The 16,665-nt window shown below is 35.0% G+C and overlaps 1 protein-coding gene across 1 annotated transcript in view; it reads right to left on the minus strand.

Moving 5' to 3' along the window:
* Positions 1–1,999: 1,999 nt before the first annotated feature.
* The window catches only part of LOC134534781 (activating signal cointegrator 1), a 44,819-nt gene continuing 30,153 nt past the window's right edge, over positions 2,000–16,665 (minus strand). Inside the window, exons 9-12 of the mRNA XM_063373362.1 lie at positions 12,933–13,111; positions 9,999–10,120; positions 2,252–2,446; positions 2,000–2,167 (exon numbers count right to left, since the gene is read on the minus strand). Of these exons, the coding sequence (XP_063229432.1) occupies positions 2,073–2,167; positions 2,252–2,446; positions 9,999–10,120; positions 12,933–13,111 (591 nt within the window). The 3' untranslated portion in view covers positions 2,000–2,072. The remainder of the gene's footprint in view (positions 2,168–2,251; positions 2,447–9,998; positions 10,121–12,932; positions 13,112–16,665) is intronic.

The following is a 16,665-nucleotide window of genomic DNA, read 5'->3' on the forward strand; positions in this document are numbered from 1 at the left end:
AAAGATTCATCAGGTTCCTCAGAGCTCCATTATTAATGAAAATCAGTTCAGTAAGAGCATGGGAATTTATTCCTTCCCAAAGCATAATTGATTGCCTTTGGAAAGGCTGTGACTTGCGAAGAGAAAATAATTTAGGGTTTTTTCATAAGTCTTTATCAGTGTAGAAGTTCATGTATAGATACCGGTATTTATAGTTTTCGACGTGAGAAAAATGTTTTTTTTTTTTGTATCGTGAAGTAAAGTACAGTCCCACCAGGTGTACTCTAATTGACGATACTGGTATTTAAAACTTAAAATGAGTGAAAAATGTTCAAATAATGTTTTCTCTGTATCATGAAGTAGAGTACAGTACCATCCAGTTTACTTTATCTGGCGATACCAATATTTAAATATTTGAATGTGTGTAAAATGTAGAAAAATTTTATTCTTGGTATCACAGAATACAGTCCCACCCAGTGTACTCTATATGGCAATATCAGTATTTAATTATGTTAAAATTGTGAAATATATGATCAAATTGGCAATGCTGGGATTTTGTTGGTAAGAAATCCTCAATTTATGAAAAAGTGTTATTAATTGGTATCATAACATGGAATAGAGCAGAGTGGATTATGTTCTTGTTAACTATACCGAAAATTATATTTTTAAGAAAATGACATAAGCAAAAAATAGGGAATACCGTATTTACTTGCGTAAAGCCCCCCCCCCCCCCCTTTTTTTTCCCTCCATATTTTCAACTCCATACGCCTATACGCGAATTTGGAGGAAAAAATAGATTTTTCTTTTTTTTCAGGTATGAAAAACTAACATTTAATAAAAGCAAAATGAAATACCGCCACAACTTATTTAAACGCCAATTAAATTTTGATCAAATGAAACAGCTGGCGGAACGACTGGCAAGTCGTGCGTCTTTGTTCTAATGAGGGAGGGGGGAGAGGCAGAGGCGTGGCTTAATCTCCCTCCTGCCAGATAGCCAGCCAACCAGACAAAGGAGTGTTAGAAATACCAGCTCCACCCACTTCCCTTCCTCCTTCACTTCCTCTCTTCTTCTCGGACAACATGCGCGAGAGTCCAGCTTTCTTTATGTCGTTTGAGATACGACTAACTGCGTACGTCTGTCACGCCTCACGACAGTCCTACTGAGAGCGGACAAACGATAATACCAGTCTCTGTATCACTCCCGCTTACACAATCACCTCCAGCTGCTCACAATACATGGCTTGCTGTTTGATGCATGCCAAGCTGCCCTGCCCTCAGATAAACCCAGAAAAACACGTTTTTAAATTTTTTCTCAAAAATGTTTACAAAACAAGGATGGGGGCCTATACACGGGCAAATACGGTACAATGTTCCCCGTTCAAAATCACTATATTCCAGCGTTTGTCCGGAAAGAAAGTAGGGGGTGGCAAAAAACATAAGCTACGCCAACTTGGTGACGTAGTGAAAAATGGCATGGTATCACATTCTAGAATAGTCCCAAAATTACTGAATAGATTTTTTTTTAAAACACATTTGACATCGTCCCGGGCTGCACCCTTCTGAGCCCGATGTGCCACCACCTCTCCCCTTACACACTGCGAGCCTCTCCTCCTTCCACCACCACCCTCTACGACCGCCCGCCGAAGTGTGTGTGTGCGCGTGTGTCGGCCCGCGCCCGCCAGTGTGACGTCAGTGCTCTGCTCCCGAGAGTTGCCGAGCGAGGACGAATGATCAGTGAGTTGCGAACGCTGCGAGAGGAAGGAGCTTTATGCACATGTCATCGTTCTCGGAGGTTTTCAGTGAGACAGGGGGAAACGGGCCTCGCCACACACGGGCTACGTCACGGCCCTGAGAACAGAGTAGCTGGGTCCACATGCCCATTATACATGTGGTGGCGCCCTAGGATTCGACGAACACTTCAACCCCCATTGCGGTAGCACATTCAATAGTTGGAAGATAATTTTACCATAAACGTCAAATCATAATTATTAACAACATTAAAAACCCTGAAAACAATATCTTAAAATCACTTCTTTTTAATTTTAACAGTAACAAAATACATATCATACACACACTTAAAAATAAAAATAAATTTACAATTCATGCGAAAACTTTTCTTGAGCCTTTTGCCGTGCAGATCGCATAAGTAAATTCTTGGCTGCTTCGTGAATTTTAGGATCCAGTTTATCTGAAGCAGAGAAACAAATTTAAAGCTTTCAGTTTAAAACTTAACTTAAAATTTTCCCACAATCTATTGTGTTCAGACACTTACATATTTTGTGTTTACCCTGGATGGGGAACTTGATGGGCAGCTCTTTTGGCTCTCTACAAATGAACACGAATGGGCTGTCGCTCTCTCCATCTGGAAACTTTTCTCGGTATTCCTCCTGGGGCAGGCAGTCCACCACGTTCACACATCCCAGAAGGCAGCCAACAGGGTAGCTGGTGGGGAACTTGATGTTCTCATCTGTATATTACCATCATAGTGTACGTACTTAGCAATGACACAGTAAATTAATGTGCTAACAAAAAAATAACACCATTGGTTGTTATTAAACATGGACCATGACTTGAAAACTATCATGTTGAGTAGGGGTCTGCTTGTATTTGGAAAAAAAAAAAAATTCTATATTCATAAATAATTTGATATCCAATTCAACATTTCGAATAATTTTTTTTAAAATATTTGTCAGCAATAGACATTAGATACACCAATTAGGACTCAATGATTTACTGACAAATTTAGATTTGCTTCTGCAACATAATACATATGCAACTGTTCTTATATTGACACAATCTGTGATTATGATTTGAAATTATCATTATTATTTTACAATATTTACGAATATTTTCAGGTGCATCATCAAAACAATTTTCAATTTACTGTTTTAAGAAAACGTATTGGCAGGTTTTTTATTTTCTTTCATTTACACCTCCTTATTTTGGCTCCATATGTGTTATATATCTTTTTCATTTTAGTGTTATTTTGGAAAACCTTTTCTTGGACTTCTATGTAGTACGAGGTGAGACAAAAAACATTACGTTAAAATGAGATTTGAAAAGTATTCAACATTCGTAAATAATTTTGATATTTGATTAAAAATAATAATAATATATGCAGAAGCCTAACACAGAGTCAAGAAAACACTTCAGCTTTACCCTACTGTGTTTTCTTGCATAATCGTCGCACATTTTATTCTAAAATAAAGTTTGAAAAGTAGGGGTGCGACAATTATGCGGAAAAAAGTTTTTTTGTTAGATAAAAGTTATTCATAAAAACAAAACCAATTCATGGAAAGAACTTTTATTTAAAACGTGAAGTATAAAAGAGCACACCAAACAATTTAAATTAATAAGTCATGCAATAAAAAACCTTTCAACTTTAAATAGATAAACAAAATCTATGATCCAAATGCAAGCCGAATGAACGCGTAACTATCGCCGTAGCAAGTACACACACCACGAAAGAGAGCGGGCCATCAGATGTAGTTAACTCGGCACTCGACAGAGAGCGCGCGTTGTAAGCACTCGGCGAGATATCGATACTTAGCTACGTGTGCGCGCTCTATACGGAAAGCAACATAACCAAACATTAATGATTGCAACGAGCGCTTGCAACATTTATGTAAGCGGTACACCGCTGCAACGCAGACGAACAGATGAACGTTATAACGTTTAAAAAGTCTTTAAAAGAAAATTTACACATCAGACAACTACGTATTTCCGTTAATTAAATAAGTAAGAGGTAATGTCCGAATAAATATTAGATTTCTATTTTAAAATACATTGTTTTATACGGAAAAAATACCCACACAAAGCGCTCGGAATCTAATAGCGGGACCAAAAACATAATGCGACGTTTACGCGAGAGGTTTTTTTTTATCCAATTTTTGACGCCCAAAAATATGAGTGCGACGATTATGCAATAAAAGAGGGTACTTAAAAGTCGAGTTCATTGCTCTTGGCAGATGAGACTTGACAATACTTTTTTTAAAACTCAATACTTACATACAGTAAAACCTCTCTGAAATGACCCCTCACGGTTCCCAGGAATAGGGTCGTAATAGATGTTTTCCGAAATTTTCAGTTCATTTCACCCCCCCCCCCCCCCCCCTTCCCAAACCGCTACTCGCTAAGAAACCAGCCGTACAATGGCAGGATGCTGTCACTCACAATGCTAGACGGCTTTGCTTTAAACCCACTTCAACCTTCATGACAAGTCCGTCACATTCTTCAAGGCTAGCTCATCCCTCCCAGACACACAAACCATCTAGTGTCCTCCCTTATAACACCCCAACTTCGCTTCCTTTGAAAAACCTTCAGTGAGAAAATGCTCATTTCACCCTCCCTTCTCCCGTAAAATTGGGCTATTATGAATGGTGTACTAAAGTGGTGAGGGAGGGGTCAAAATATGTCATTTTTCACACCAAGTTCGAGTTCAGTCATCTCTGGCAAGGAATTTACAAGCTTTCAAACTTAAGTATAAATGTATTTTAATAGCAAGGGTCCTATGAAAAGGAATATAGGTACCGAATAAAATCAAGCTGCTGTCACCAAACAAAGCATAAAACGGCCCAATGCGTGGTCGCTTCGTTATTGCTCGCGCGAGAGGTGAGATGTGGAATGTTACAAGAAAGATAAATGCGGGCGAGAGAGACAGCAGCCAGTGTGTTTCCTGCGTGGGGAATAAGTGGCGTAGCCTTTTTTTTTATGCTGGGTGAAGCGACCTTTTTCTGTCAACCCACCGGAAAAGATAATTGTTTGAGCTGTCAAAATAAACATCGCTGCGGCAGTTAGAACAAGTCGAGGCGGGCGGGCATCCAGTTGGTCGCTGTGAATTGTCAACCGATAGTAATCTAAATCAAGAGAAATCCAGCAGGTAGCTTTCTTTGCTTTAACTGCGTACCACACTAGACACTCGCAAAAAGCTAAACGTAAACACGTTGCCACAAAAACCTTTATCTGCACCCTGCCGGCAAAGGGACGTGGAATGGGGTTGTTAAGCGCTGACAGCGATTGACAGGACGTGGTATCTATTTTTAGATATGCGCTGCCTACGGCAGTACAGCACTCGGCAAGAGAAACGCAGTAACACGCTACTCACCACAAGAAACTTATTTTCTGTCCGATTTTCGGCAATTTTTTCACGGTTCCTCGAAATCGGGTTGTAATAGAGAGGTGGTCGCAACAAAAAGGTTTTACTGTATTTGATCTGTGCAACGGTACCACTACAGTGAATGGTCTTTAATTGTTACGTATCTGTTATCTTCCCACCTATGATCGACCAAATCGATTATGATACATCAATATTGATTCAATGATTTTTAATTATTATGAATATATAATTTTTAGGTTAATGTTACAAATCCAGGAATGTTAATCTTTTGTTACTGACTCAGAAAATGCTTTAATAACATTTAAAACTGTAGCTAATGGGTCTTTTCCACTTAGCTGTGTTCATAACATGAATTTGGCTAATTAAGATGTCAGGAATTTCTCTTCTCTTCTTGCCCCATTTCGTGGAGCCCCACAATCTTTTAATTGTTCGAGTGTGCGGATTCTGAAAGTTGTAACTACGATTAACAGTATAATGTATATAACCCTCACGCCAAATCCAACAATCACTTACAATTATAGAGCCAGGTTCAGTGTCAAAAGAGTGTTTTGAGATCTGTTTGAAACAGGTGATAAAAAAACATTCATTAGTCTCTCAGCAAATTCTGCCAAAGACCCATTGTTCTGGCAAAGAACTACAGCATTATTATTATTATTATTTTTGGAATAAGGTTACATCAATTTTCGACGTAGAGGCTAATTCCTCCGACTTGAGTTTCTTCCTGTTGCATTCGCCACACAACCTCACACATACAATTACTGTAGTCAACGATAGCCTCAATATTATCTTTGAAAGATTTGCGCAATGGGAGTGCATGACTTGATGTAGGGTTTTGGACATACGCCATTGCTTAGCACATGTATGTCTGCAGAAGAAAACTACAAAAAAACACATATGACAAAAAACACAAATTAAGCAAAAATTGCTGTTGTCAGGATTTAACGCCACTCAATATTCCACAACAGGAATATGGTCAACAAACAAGGAAAAAACAAAGAAAAATGGACTAACAGAACGAAAAAACCCCCACAAATGATGACAGCACAAAAATACCGAACCCAAAAAAAAATTCAACACAACAGTTGAAACGAGACAAAAAACACAGCAAAACGAAAAGACGAAACAAGCACAATAGTTTTCCAAAAAAAAAACAAAAAGAGAAATGAAAAAACCCCCACAAATGATGACAGCACAAAAAATATTGAACCCAAAAAATTCAGCACAACAGTCAAAACGAGACAAAAACACGACCAAACGAAAAGACGAAACAAACACAACAGTTTTCTAAAACAGAAACAAGCGACGTTTCCGGAACTGCTATCTGCTCCCGTCCTCAGGCAGAGACGCACATGGTACGGAAACACAGGTGCGACTGCAAGAAGGGTGAAAACCTAAAATCCAGACTTGCTGAACATACATGGGAAAATAGCCACAAAATTCTCTGGGAAGACTCCACACCACTCATACAGGAACCCGATTATATAAAAAGTAAAATCAAAGAATCAGCTTTCATTATAAGCAATAAAAATATTTTCAGCCAGCAGAGCATTGAATTAAAAAATATGTGGATCCCTTTGATTAAGAGAGAAACATCCCTGCAGCACAAAACAATAGCCAATACTCAACCTACAATAACCAATCCGCTTTAACTCTATGGTGCACAGCCAATGAGGAGTCAGCTTGTCTGCCATTGGCTGAGCAAGATGTAGTCCATTTTCTGATAAATACCCTCATTTTTCCAGCCCCTTCTCAGTCGCACCTATGTTTCCGTACCATGTGCGTCTCTGCCTGATGATGGGAGCAGATAGCAGTTCCCGAAACGTCGCTTGTTTCTGTTTAAGAAAACTGTTGTGTTTGTTTCGTCTTTTCGTTTGGTCGTGTTTTTGTCTCGTTTTGACTGTTGTGCTGAATTTTTTGGGTTCAATATTTTTTGTGCTGTCATCATTTGTGGGGGTTTTTTCGTTTCTCTTTTTTAGGGATGGGGCGAATCCTGATTTCCTCGAATCCGAATCCTAACTCGAATCCTCGACTGGAATTGCCGAATCTCGAACCCAAACCCGAATCTTTTAATAGATGATGTCCACATATCTAATGTAAGTGAGATGTATTCTGCTTGCACTAAAAGTCCCTTGACTTTATCAGATGTAGTTTGGTACATTTCTGGTATAAGTGTATATAAAGACAACAATTTTTTCTTGAGAAATTTCAGTTTTAGTACAGATCAGCAGTTAGGATTTTTTCTATAAATAAGCTAGAGGTCTGCGAGCCTAAGAATTTTACTTCTAGCCGAGCTCGAGCTTTTGTGGTACAGTTACACTTTTGGGAAATTATTTTTATCTTAAACTTAGTATCATGTTTGAATAAAGTATTAAAATGAAGTGGGCTTATTAATTTTGGGTAACTATTTACAGAGTGTGTTTACATTTTGCACTGCTAGAAAAAAAAATTATTTTTTTTTTCATTAAATCTTACCTGTTTCCATTGGTTCATTAGTAACTGATATCATCCAACTAACATAACCAAGTATATGTTTGTGTAAATGTAACATATCTTTGGAAAAATTTCACCCTTGTCAATTTTTCTGGAGTCCTTACTGAGCTTCAACAAACTTAGCACCAAAAATCATGTTGTTTGAAAAGTACATTCACATTGTTTCAACATTTCCACTTTTCAGCACAATAATTCTGAGAGAGATTGTCACAGAGTATTAAATTCTGTTCTTTAATCTATCATTCAGAACAATAATTTGTTCTGCACGTTCAGGAGTTAAATTAGCTCTACGATTGGAGATAGTGTTTCCAGCAAAAGAGAAGTGTCTCGCTGGCAACCTGCTTGGCTGGAATGCTTTAGTAAAATTGCTTAACCTCAAAATTAGTGTCATAAATATCTGTAACTGGTCATTAAAGTTTAATCAATTGAAAGTAATAAAAATAAAAACATTTTACTTCATTCAATTTACACTTGCAAAAAAAACATACACACAATAAACCTACATGGAAATTAAAATCTTTTTCAATATCCTGAAGTCTGAAATATGTTTACTCATGTCATTAAATGTAGAGCTGTGCTGTATTGAAGAAGCCGATTTTGCCAATATTTAGTTGAATCGGCATTTCTGCCGACTTCCGATACAGTACGCTCGTTAATTTTCGGCCGATATTACTGAAAAACGAAAGAGACTGCCATAACCTAAAAATCCACGAGAACCATTTTCACTTTTCGTAGTAGTACTGCATTCTTTCAGATCACATTATTTCTTAGCAACATGTGTCAACCGTACATATCAAAGTTTAACATCCTTTTTTTTAACAATGTTTTTTAATTTAATATGTCATAAATAAATAATACATTACTTTCACGGTAAATATACATCTCAGTTGTTACGGTAACTATAGTGCAAATATGGTAGCTATCATGCTTCTGTAGTAATTATGGTATTCTACAAAGAATCTTTAGTTATTTTTATGGTAATTATCTTAAAATAACTATTGCGTTTGTACTGTAGTTATGGTACATCATCCATATTTCTTCGTATGTTGTTCATTTGTCTTTTCTTCATATTTACGTGTGCCACCATTATTTGAGACAGGAAGTTTCAGAAAAAATTTTAACGGACATTATATCACACATTTAATGGCGTAAATGACGAGACCTCGGGCAATTTAAACGCTTTATACGGAAAAACCTACCATCCGGGACCTCGTAAGCGAGTTTTACTGCATTTTTTTTCCCGTAAATAGTAAAAACCGAATCCTTTGACGAATCCTATATCTGACCCGCCGAACCTTCGAATCCCTAGGATTCGGCGGATTCGGCGGATATTGGATTCGGTCGCCCCATCCCTACTCTTTTTGTTTTTTTGGAAAACTATTGTGCTTGTTTCGTCTTTTCGTTTTGCTGTGTTTTTCGTCTTGTTTCAACTGTTGTGTTGAATTTTTTTTTGGGTTCGGAATTTTTGTGCTGTCATCATTTGTGGGGGTTTTTTTGTTCTGTTAGTCCATTTTTCTTTGTTTTTCCTTGTTTGTTGACCATATTCCTGTTGTGGAATATTGTGTGGCGTTAAATCCTGACAACAGCAATTTTTGCTTAATTTGTGTTTTTTGTCATTTGTGTTTTTTTGTAGTTTTCTTCTGCAGACATACATGTGCTAAGCAATGGCGTATGTCCAAAAGCCTACATCAAGAAAGCCTCAATGCATATGTTAAACTCTTTATTACAAAATGATGCATTCGTCAGTTCTTTTGACAACAGTATATAAACACAATCGTCTCCAATGATAATTTAGATCCCTCCAGTCAGTTTCCTTTCCAAACACCACGTTCACAACATTTCATAGTGAATCTCCATTTTATGACTTTTCCAAATGACAAGTACATTTTGTGGTTGTTAATGCAGAAATTTTCGAAAGGAATTATTCCATAGCTTTGAAAAAAAAATTACTGTTTGTTTTTCACCTGTAATAAGTCTACACAATTTTCTAAAATTTAAAATTCTATCATTGTCATTTAAATACAGAAACAAACAACACCTTGACGTTCAGAACCACGGATTGTAATGTTGTTATTGATAAAAATCTCAATAATTGAATATAACAGATAAGTACCCTTTAATTTGGCACATTCCGGATCACTTCCATGCTGGAGTGTTGAATGTCAAAAAAGTTTTAACGGACATACCACAATAAAAATTAATTTACGATACAATGGCATTTAAAAAAGTTATAACAAACTGATCTACAGAAAGAAAAAATACAGATGAGTGTTGGTGTTCTTAAAAAAAAAAATTGTTATGGAAATTTACCCGTGAAATGTAACTTGCAGGAAAACACAACACTAAAATTACAAGATGATACTACTGTTATAACATATTTCAGTAATATGTAAATTATTTACTGCATTATTACCTGCTAATAGTATACGGTAGACATTTTCAAATTCAGTGATATCCTGAGGGTTAGGTACTTTTGATCCTGCAGCAATCCACAACCGCCCACGATGTGGTGTGTACCATGTGCGGCCCTCATGACTGGAAAAAAAAAAAATTTCCCACATGTGTTTATAACGTAGTATTATTTCGGGATCAAAGTCAGTTTTAGGAATATGGGGTTCTGTTCACTTGATTATTTTATATTTTTCTTCTAATACATACAGTGGAAGAAGATTGGAATGGTCCCCGAAGGGTCGCTACAGGGAAGGGGTGGTAGAGGGAGAGGGGGGAGAGAGAGAAGTAATAATAGCACAGGAAATAATACCCAGTCCAACTGTTGTGCATACATATATTATTTACATTTCATGATCACTTAAAGGGTTTCGGGTCTTGTGCATCTCTACTAATATATCATACTTATACATCATTATACTACTTGGCACGCTTAAAATTTACCCTAGCCGTCCACAGGCAATGTTATAGGTCTGCATGTATATTAATTGCGGATTTAGCCACCTGCCATCTGTGGGCAGGTGGTGACACTACCTCTTCCCTATATAAGGGAGGTAGGTGCGGCGCACTCGGTGATAGTGATGTGTCGGCCGAGGCCAAAATGGTGGGCAGGACCCTATGTTCCCACTTGGTCGTGCAAATTAATTAATTACTGGTTAAATAAGGAGTGTTGCTGTATAAAAATACCCTGTAGATAGATTTTACAATAAATGTGGGCCAGATCTAGCGGTACATTTGTGATGTCACTAAAAAGATTGTCGCTTGGAAGACAATCAACCCGCCGATAGTGGTTGGCGTTCGGTGCGTTGCACTTGCTTGCACCATACGTGCGTTCACTGCACCACACTCCCTACTTCACACGCATACTATCACACACAACGCCTCAAAGAGGCATTGAGGTGGCACAACGATCTGCGCGAGTGGATGGGGAGCTCTTGGGCGACGTCAACGCTCAACAGTTTTATTTCTCAAAACATTTATTTTTTTAATAAACAATGATGGTATATGCTCACAGATGATTTCATTCCCATCCTTATGTATGCCAATAAACATTAGGTGTAAAATGCATCAACTTCCAAGTAGTTTATAGTCAATAATGTTGCATTTTGCAACCAATTTTTACTGATCTTGGTGATGATGCCAAAGGAAGAAAGGGAATTAGTAAGCATGTTATCCTTAGATGTGCATTTAAAAGGGCATTACTTTTTGTTTCCAATACACAATTTCTGCCATAAGTGCTGTAGTTTTTGTGTGACCTGTTGCCAGGTGTACACCAGAGAACAAAAAATGTTTCAGACACAATATTATGTAATAAACATTTATTAATATGTATTTGAAACAGTGTATTTTGTAAAGTGAAATTTTGACTGAGAATTTTGTTGCATTTCATCAAGATCATCTGTTACTATTCATTTTTTTATTTCACATGTTTCATAATTGAATATCACCATCTTGGTTCAATTGTTTTTGTCAACAATTTTTTTATAACTATTAATAGTAATTTTTTTTGCTCTTTTGAGAAAGACACATAATTTTATGGAATGCCATGTTATTTATAGTAACCAACTTCTACAAATAGTTTCTGCTACAAAATAATAATTGGTGTTTAGAATTTACTTATTTTTTGTCAATATGACTACAACTGTGAGAATACTGTCAACAGACACCAATTTATAGTCTTGAAAAAATTAACAATTAGTAAAAATAAAAATGTTTTTTTATTGTATTATCATTAAAGATGGAATACAAAATACAATTTTAGTGTTAGCAAGCTAGTACTTACAACCAGGCATCATGGGTGTCATTTACTGCAATCTAAGTGTGAAACATACTACAGACGCCTGATTTTATGCTAATTTTTTTTATCTCCCTTGTAAGGTGATTAGCACATTTTTCAAGTCCTATAAATAAAATAAATACAGTGTAAACTCTTTATAACGTCACTCTATTTAACAAAAAACTCCTTAAAACGTCGAAATTGCTTGACTTTGGTTTGTTTACCTTGTTTTCTATACAATAATACACTCTATATAGCGTCACGCTCACTCTATTTAACGACAACAAGATGGCATTATAAATCATTAAGCAGAACTTTCTAAGTTGCCGAAGTTGATAAGAACTGCAGCTGTGTACGTTCTTTTGTTTGCTGTTTTGTTGTTTTATTATCTAGCACGTGTTTACTTCGACTGACGTACCAGAGATTCTAAGAAATTTTGTCTTTTGTTTTTTTATGATGAACTTGCACATGTTTACCTCGGTCACTAGACTTTTATCAAGTTTTTACATGTTATCATTATTGCAGTTGCTTACAGACTTTGAACTGTAAACATGGCGAGTAAATGAAAATCTTTGTGTATTGACAAAAATGTTTTATTAATACACTCAATAGAGGCAGGGGAAAAGATCAGTCATGTTGGAAGACGCTTTGGATTTAGCCGCTCTACCGTGTCTACAATATGGAAAAACAAAGAAAAAATAACATACTATACACAATAAGTGTTGTTATTTGTATGAATATTAATGGTCATGTGAAAAATGTATACTATATTAGTAAATAAATATTATTATAGAATAGAAAAATGACATCTTTTGTTTCTCTCCATTTAACGACCACTCTCTATACCGCCGAAAAATGCTTAGTCTGTTAAGTTTCGTTATATAGAGTTTACACTGTATGTGAACAAATAAATCTATGAAGCTCAAAGATTAATTTCCAACCTGTCAAAGCTGTTTTCAGACAATCTCTGTAACGTAAATATCAAAATTTTCTGGCCATGGTTTATCTACTGCCAAACAAAACTTACTCCGTTTTAGTTTAAACTTCTATGTTATTTGCATGAAATACAATCATCAGAATTATTAGATTACTGATAAAGCCATACCAACTGTATGAACTCACACTTTGATGCCGTGCACGAGGAGCGAAGCCCACGGCTGGTGCATACTGAGGCAGAATCCTTCGTCGGACATCTCTAGGAACTCTCGGTCCTGGATTCTGTAACAGTTCCTGTCTGGTGTCAAGCCAGACATGTGGTTTTTCAAAGTATCTTCATCAAGGGAAAACGACGACTCCTGAAACTGTCACCAAAAAAAAATTAAAGAATAGCTTGCACAAATTTTAGTTTATTTAGCCTGTCAGGCTGAAAAATGTGCACATTCAAAATATGTTAGCTCACATAAATACTGAATTATACTAGATTTACAGCAAACTTTACATCAATAATAATTCTTAATTAAAACTGAACTACCTTTCAAGAGAAAATTATCAATTTTAATTTTGAACCAATATTGTTCTTATTCAACTAGCTACCTATAACCAACGGCTTCACTCACAAAATTTCCAGGTATTTCTTATATCTTACCATTGAAAGAAAGTATGTGATTAATTGCAAACATTTTTATTAAAGAATTACACAAATTAAAAAATTTCATTTATAAAAAAATTGTTTAAGAATGATTTTTTTTAAAGTGATTATGCATAGAACTTTTTAATTTTTAGTATCGATTAAGTACCTGATTTTATAACTTTTGCTTTAGTGTGTTTGAGAATATGTTTTACCTTGATGAAAATCAAACTTACCTCCTTTTCATTTATTGGGGTAGACATTTTAAAAAATTGTTAACCACATGCCTATTTCATTTTAAGTTTATTTCATCATTTAAACTTTCATTTATTATTGTTAAAGAAATGCTTAGAAAAACTCAATTATTTCACCTCATCACAAATACCTCCATTATTTTAGAATATTCAATACAATTACATTTATTTTTGAAATGTAGAGTAGTACAAATATGTATGAAATTTCTTATCTAATATATTAGTTGATTCTTAGTTATGCTTAGTATTACTTAAACAAAATACCCTAAATATTAACCCCCTTCTTTTATACCTATGATCCATTACACAAATAAAACTGCATTTATAATTACCACAGATGTGAACTTCAAAGTAATTATAATAAACTTACATCTAAATTGAATTAAAATAATATTAACCCCTTTTAAAGCATGAGAGGTGATATTTCAGTGGATGCTAAATTAAAAGAAAAGGTAGCTTAAGGTATGTTTATTAATGATTGCCAATATATTAAATTAAGTTTGATTAGATCACAATTTTTTTTTTTATGTTAAAACCATATTTACATACAATTTTCTCCCCTTAAGAAGTAGAACTTCAGCAAGTAGTAAAAAAGAGTTGGTACATGTACTTGTTTACAAATCATGCTGCATTAATTACATCCCACTTGATTAGCTTCATATATATGACTTTTATAATGGAAACAATTTAACTAACTTTTCACCCCTTTTGCAGTTGAATATAGAAAAATGGTAAAGGGGAAAAAAACATGCTATTATATCACTATTGTAAGTTATTCTTGCTCAGTTTCTTTCCTCAATTTTTAATTTGCTTGGATATATGATTTTCAACTATAAAAACTAACATACCCCTGTTTCACTGCCTGTTAAGTTAATATCGAAAAATGTTAAGAACTACCTACACGATTAATTATTTCAGTTATTCATGCTCAGTTTCTTACATCCAGCTTTATTTGCTATAGAGATATGAGTTTTTTTTTATTATTAAGAAACCTTACTCCCTTTTCACACCCTTAAGTCGAAACCCAGAAAATTATAATAAAAAAAATCCTAACTCTATATGACTGTTGTTCATTCTTAATTTCTTACACTTGGATCTAGTATACTTGGAAATACTTATTTTTTCCCCCTTTTAAAACAAACTTAACCTAATTTGTAGTTGATTATTTTTATTATTCTTACCAAATAATTTACATCTTACTTGATCAAAACCTGCTTCCTTTTCACCCCCTAAAAGATGAACTTAAATATATTTAAAAATTATGCAATATGTAACTCTAGATGCAATTTGTTTATTCTTAGTTTCTTACTTCTAATTATTAATAAATTGAGGATTCATTTTTGGTTTTAAAAACATACCTAATATCCCTTAACCCACCTTAGGGCCAAATGGTAGAATTGTGGTTGGTAGTTTTCGCACGTTTATTATTGGAACCCAATGTATTTTATTATTCTTGATTAGATTCAGAGATGTAATTAGGGGAGGAATTCGCAAAATCATATAACTCTGGTTGGTGGTTTTTGTAAGTTTATTATTGGTACACAGTATCTTTCTTATGCTTGATTAGTTTCAGAGTTATAATTAGAGACCCGTATAATTCGCGGGTTCAATGACCTCCAGTATAGACTCCAATATCCTCTACACGCTCGGGCAAATGCCAACTATTCATTGGCTGCTGACTTGCGAGTCATCTTTACTGGGTGGCCTATGATTCGACACTTCTATGAGTGAGGGTCTCTAATTGGCCCTCAGTCCTCCAGATTAACAGTGAACCAATGACAGAAGCAGCTCTAAGGTATAATTATTTGAATTTTGGCATAACACGAAATGAACCCGCGAATTTTACGGGTCTCTAGTTATAATCAATTATCTTAAAACAATTTTTACTCCTTTTTTACTCCCTTAGGGGTGCAATTCTGTAATTATATTTAAGTTGGCCATAGACCTAAAAAAAAAGGTTCATCAAAATTCATTAAGTAGTTTTCGATTTATGACAGAATAAACAAATAGACATAGCCATCATCGATAATGGTTATTTTTTTCATTTCATCCAATGTACAGACCATTTACCTCGAACAGTTTTATTATTAGTATAGATGGTTTGGTTTATTATATGGTTGGGCCATAACCTAATGATGAAATAAAATATCACATAAAATCATCAAATATCTCACGCAAGTTTCACAGGGCAAATTTTTTGGAGCCATCATTGAATGTGTTATGGATGGTGCATGCAGTTACGTATACAATGTTATAAAATTTTGTATCACTTTGTATGCGCAAGTTTCAGTACATTTAAATAATTTGTCAAATTGCTACTTTAGACTTAATAATTTTTAAGTAGTAATGGGTCGAATCCCAATTTTTAAAATCCGAATCTCAAAAGAGTGCCTCGAATCTGAATCCACGTCTCAAGGCTCAAAAATGAAATTAAGTACAAGAAATAAAAAATGTTAACCGACATAAAATGCTTCTCCATAGCACTTGTTGGTTGGTGAGTTTGTTAACTAAATTTTAAATTAATAATTACTAATTATTTTACAGTATTTTACCCATTTTAAAATATCACATTATATTTATACCAAACTTAACCAGTAATAAAATGATAAACTACTTGAAGTATCACAGCATTGATACAGAATGATTGGATAACATGCCAGGAAGTTAAGAAAAAATCCTTTCCTGGAAACCCCACCCCCCTAGAAACAAGGCTTTTCTTCAGAATTACAGATAGTTATAATTTGACAAAACAGGGCAGAAACACAGTGTGTAAATTTCTATATGTAAATGAAAACATAGGTATGGGGCTAAATGCATTAATCACATACCATTACCAATTATTTCTTGGCCTTACCTATAATATTTTTAAAATGTTAAATTTAAACAAATTTTTTCTCCAATTGAAAAACTTCATTTTGTGTCACGTCAAGTAACAACAGAAAGTTACGTAAAACCAGGTATAAATATTAAATGTGTAAACCTCATATAAAAAGCCATCCTGCTTTTTCACTAAATAACCAAAGATACAAAGACA

Source organism: Bacillus rossius, chromosome 1 (assembly GCF_032445375.1).
Source record: "Bacillus rossius redtenbacheri isolate Brsri chromosome 1, Brsri_v3, whole genome shotgun sequence".
Classification (NCBI taxonomy): Eukaryota; Metazoa; Arthropoda; class Insecta; order Phasmatodea; family Bacillidae; genus Bacillus; species Bacillus rossius.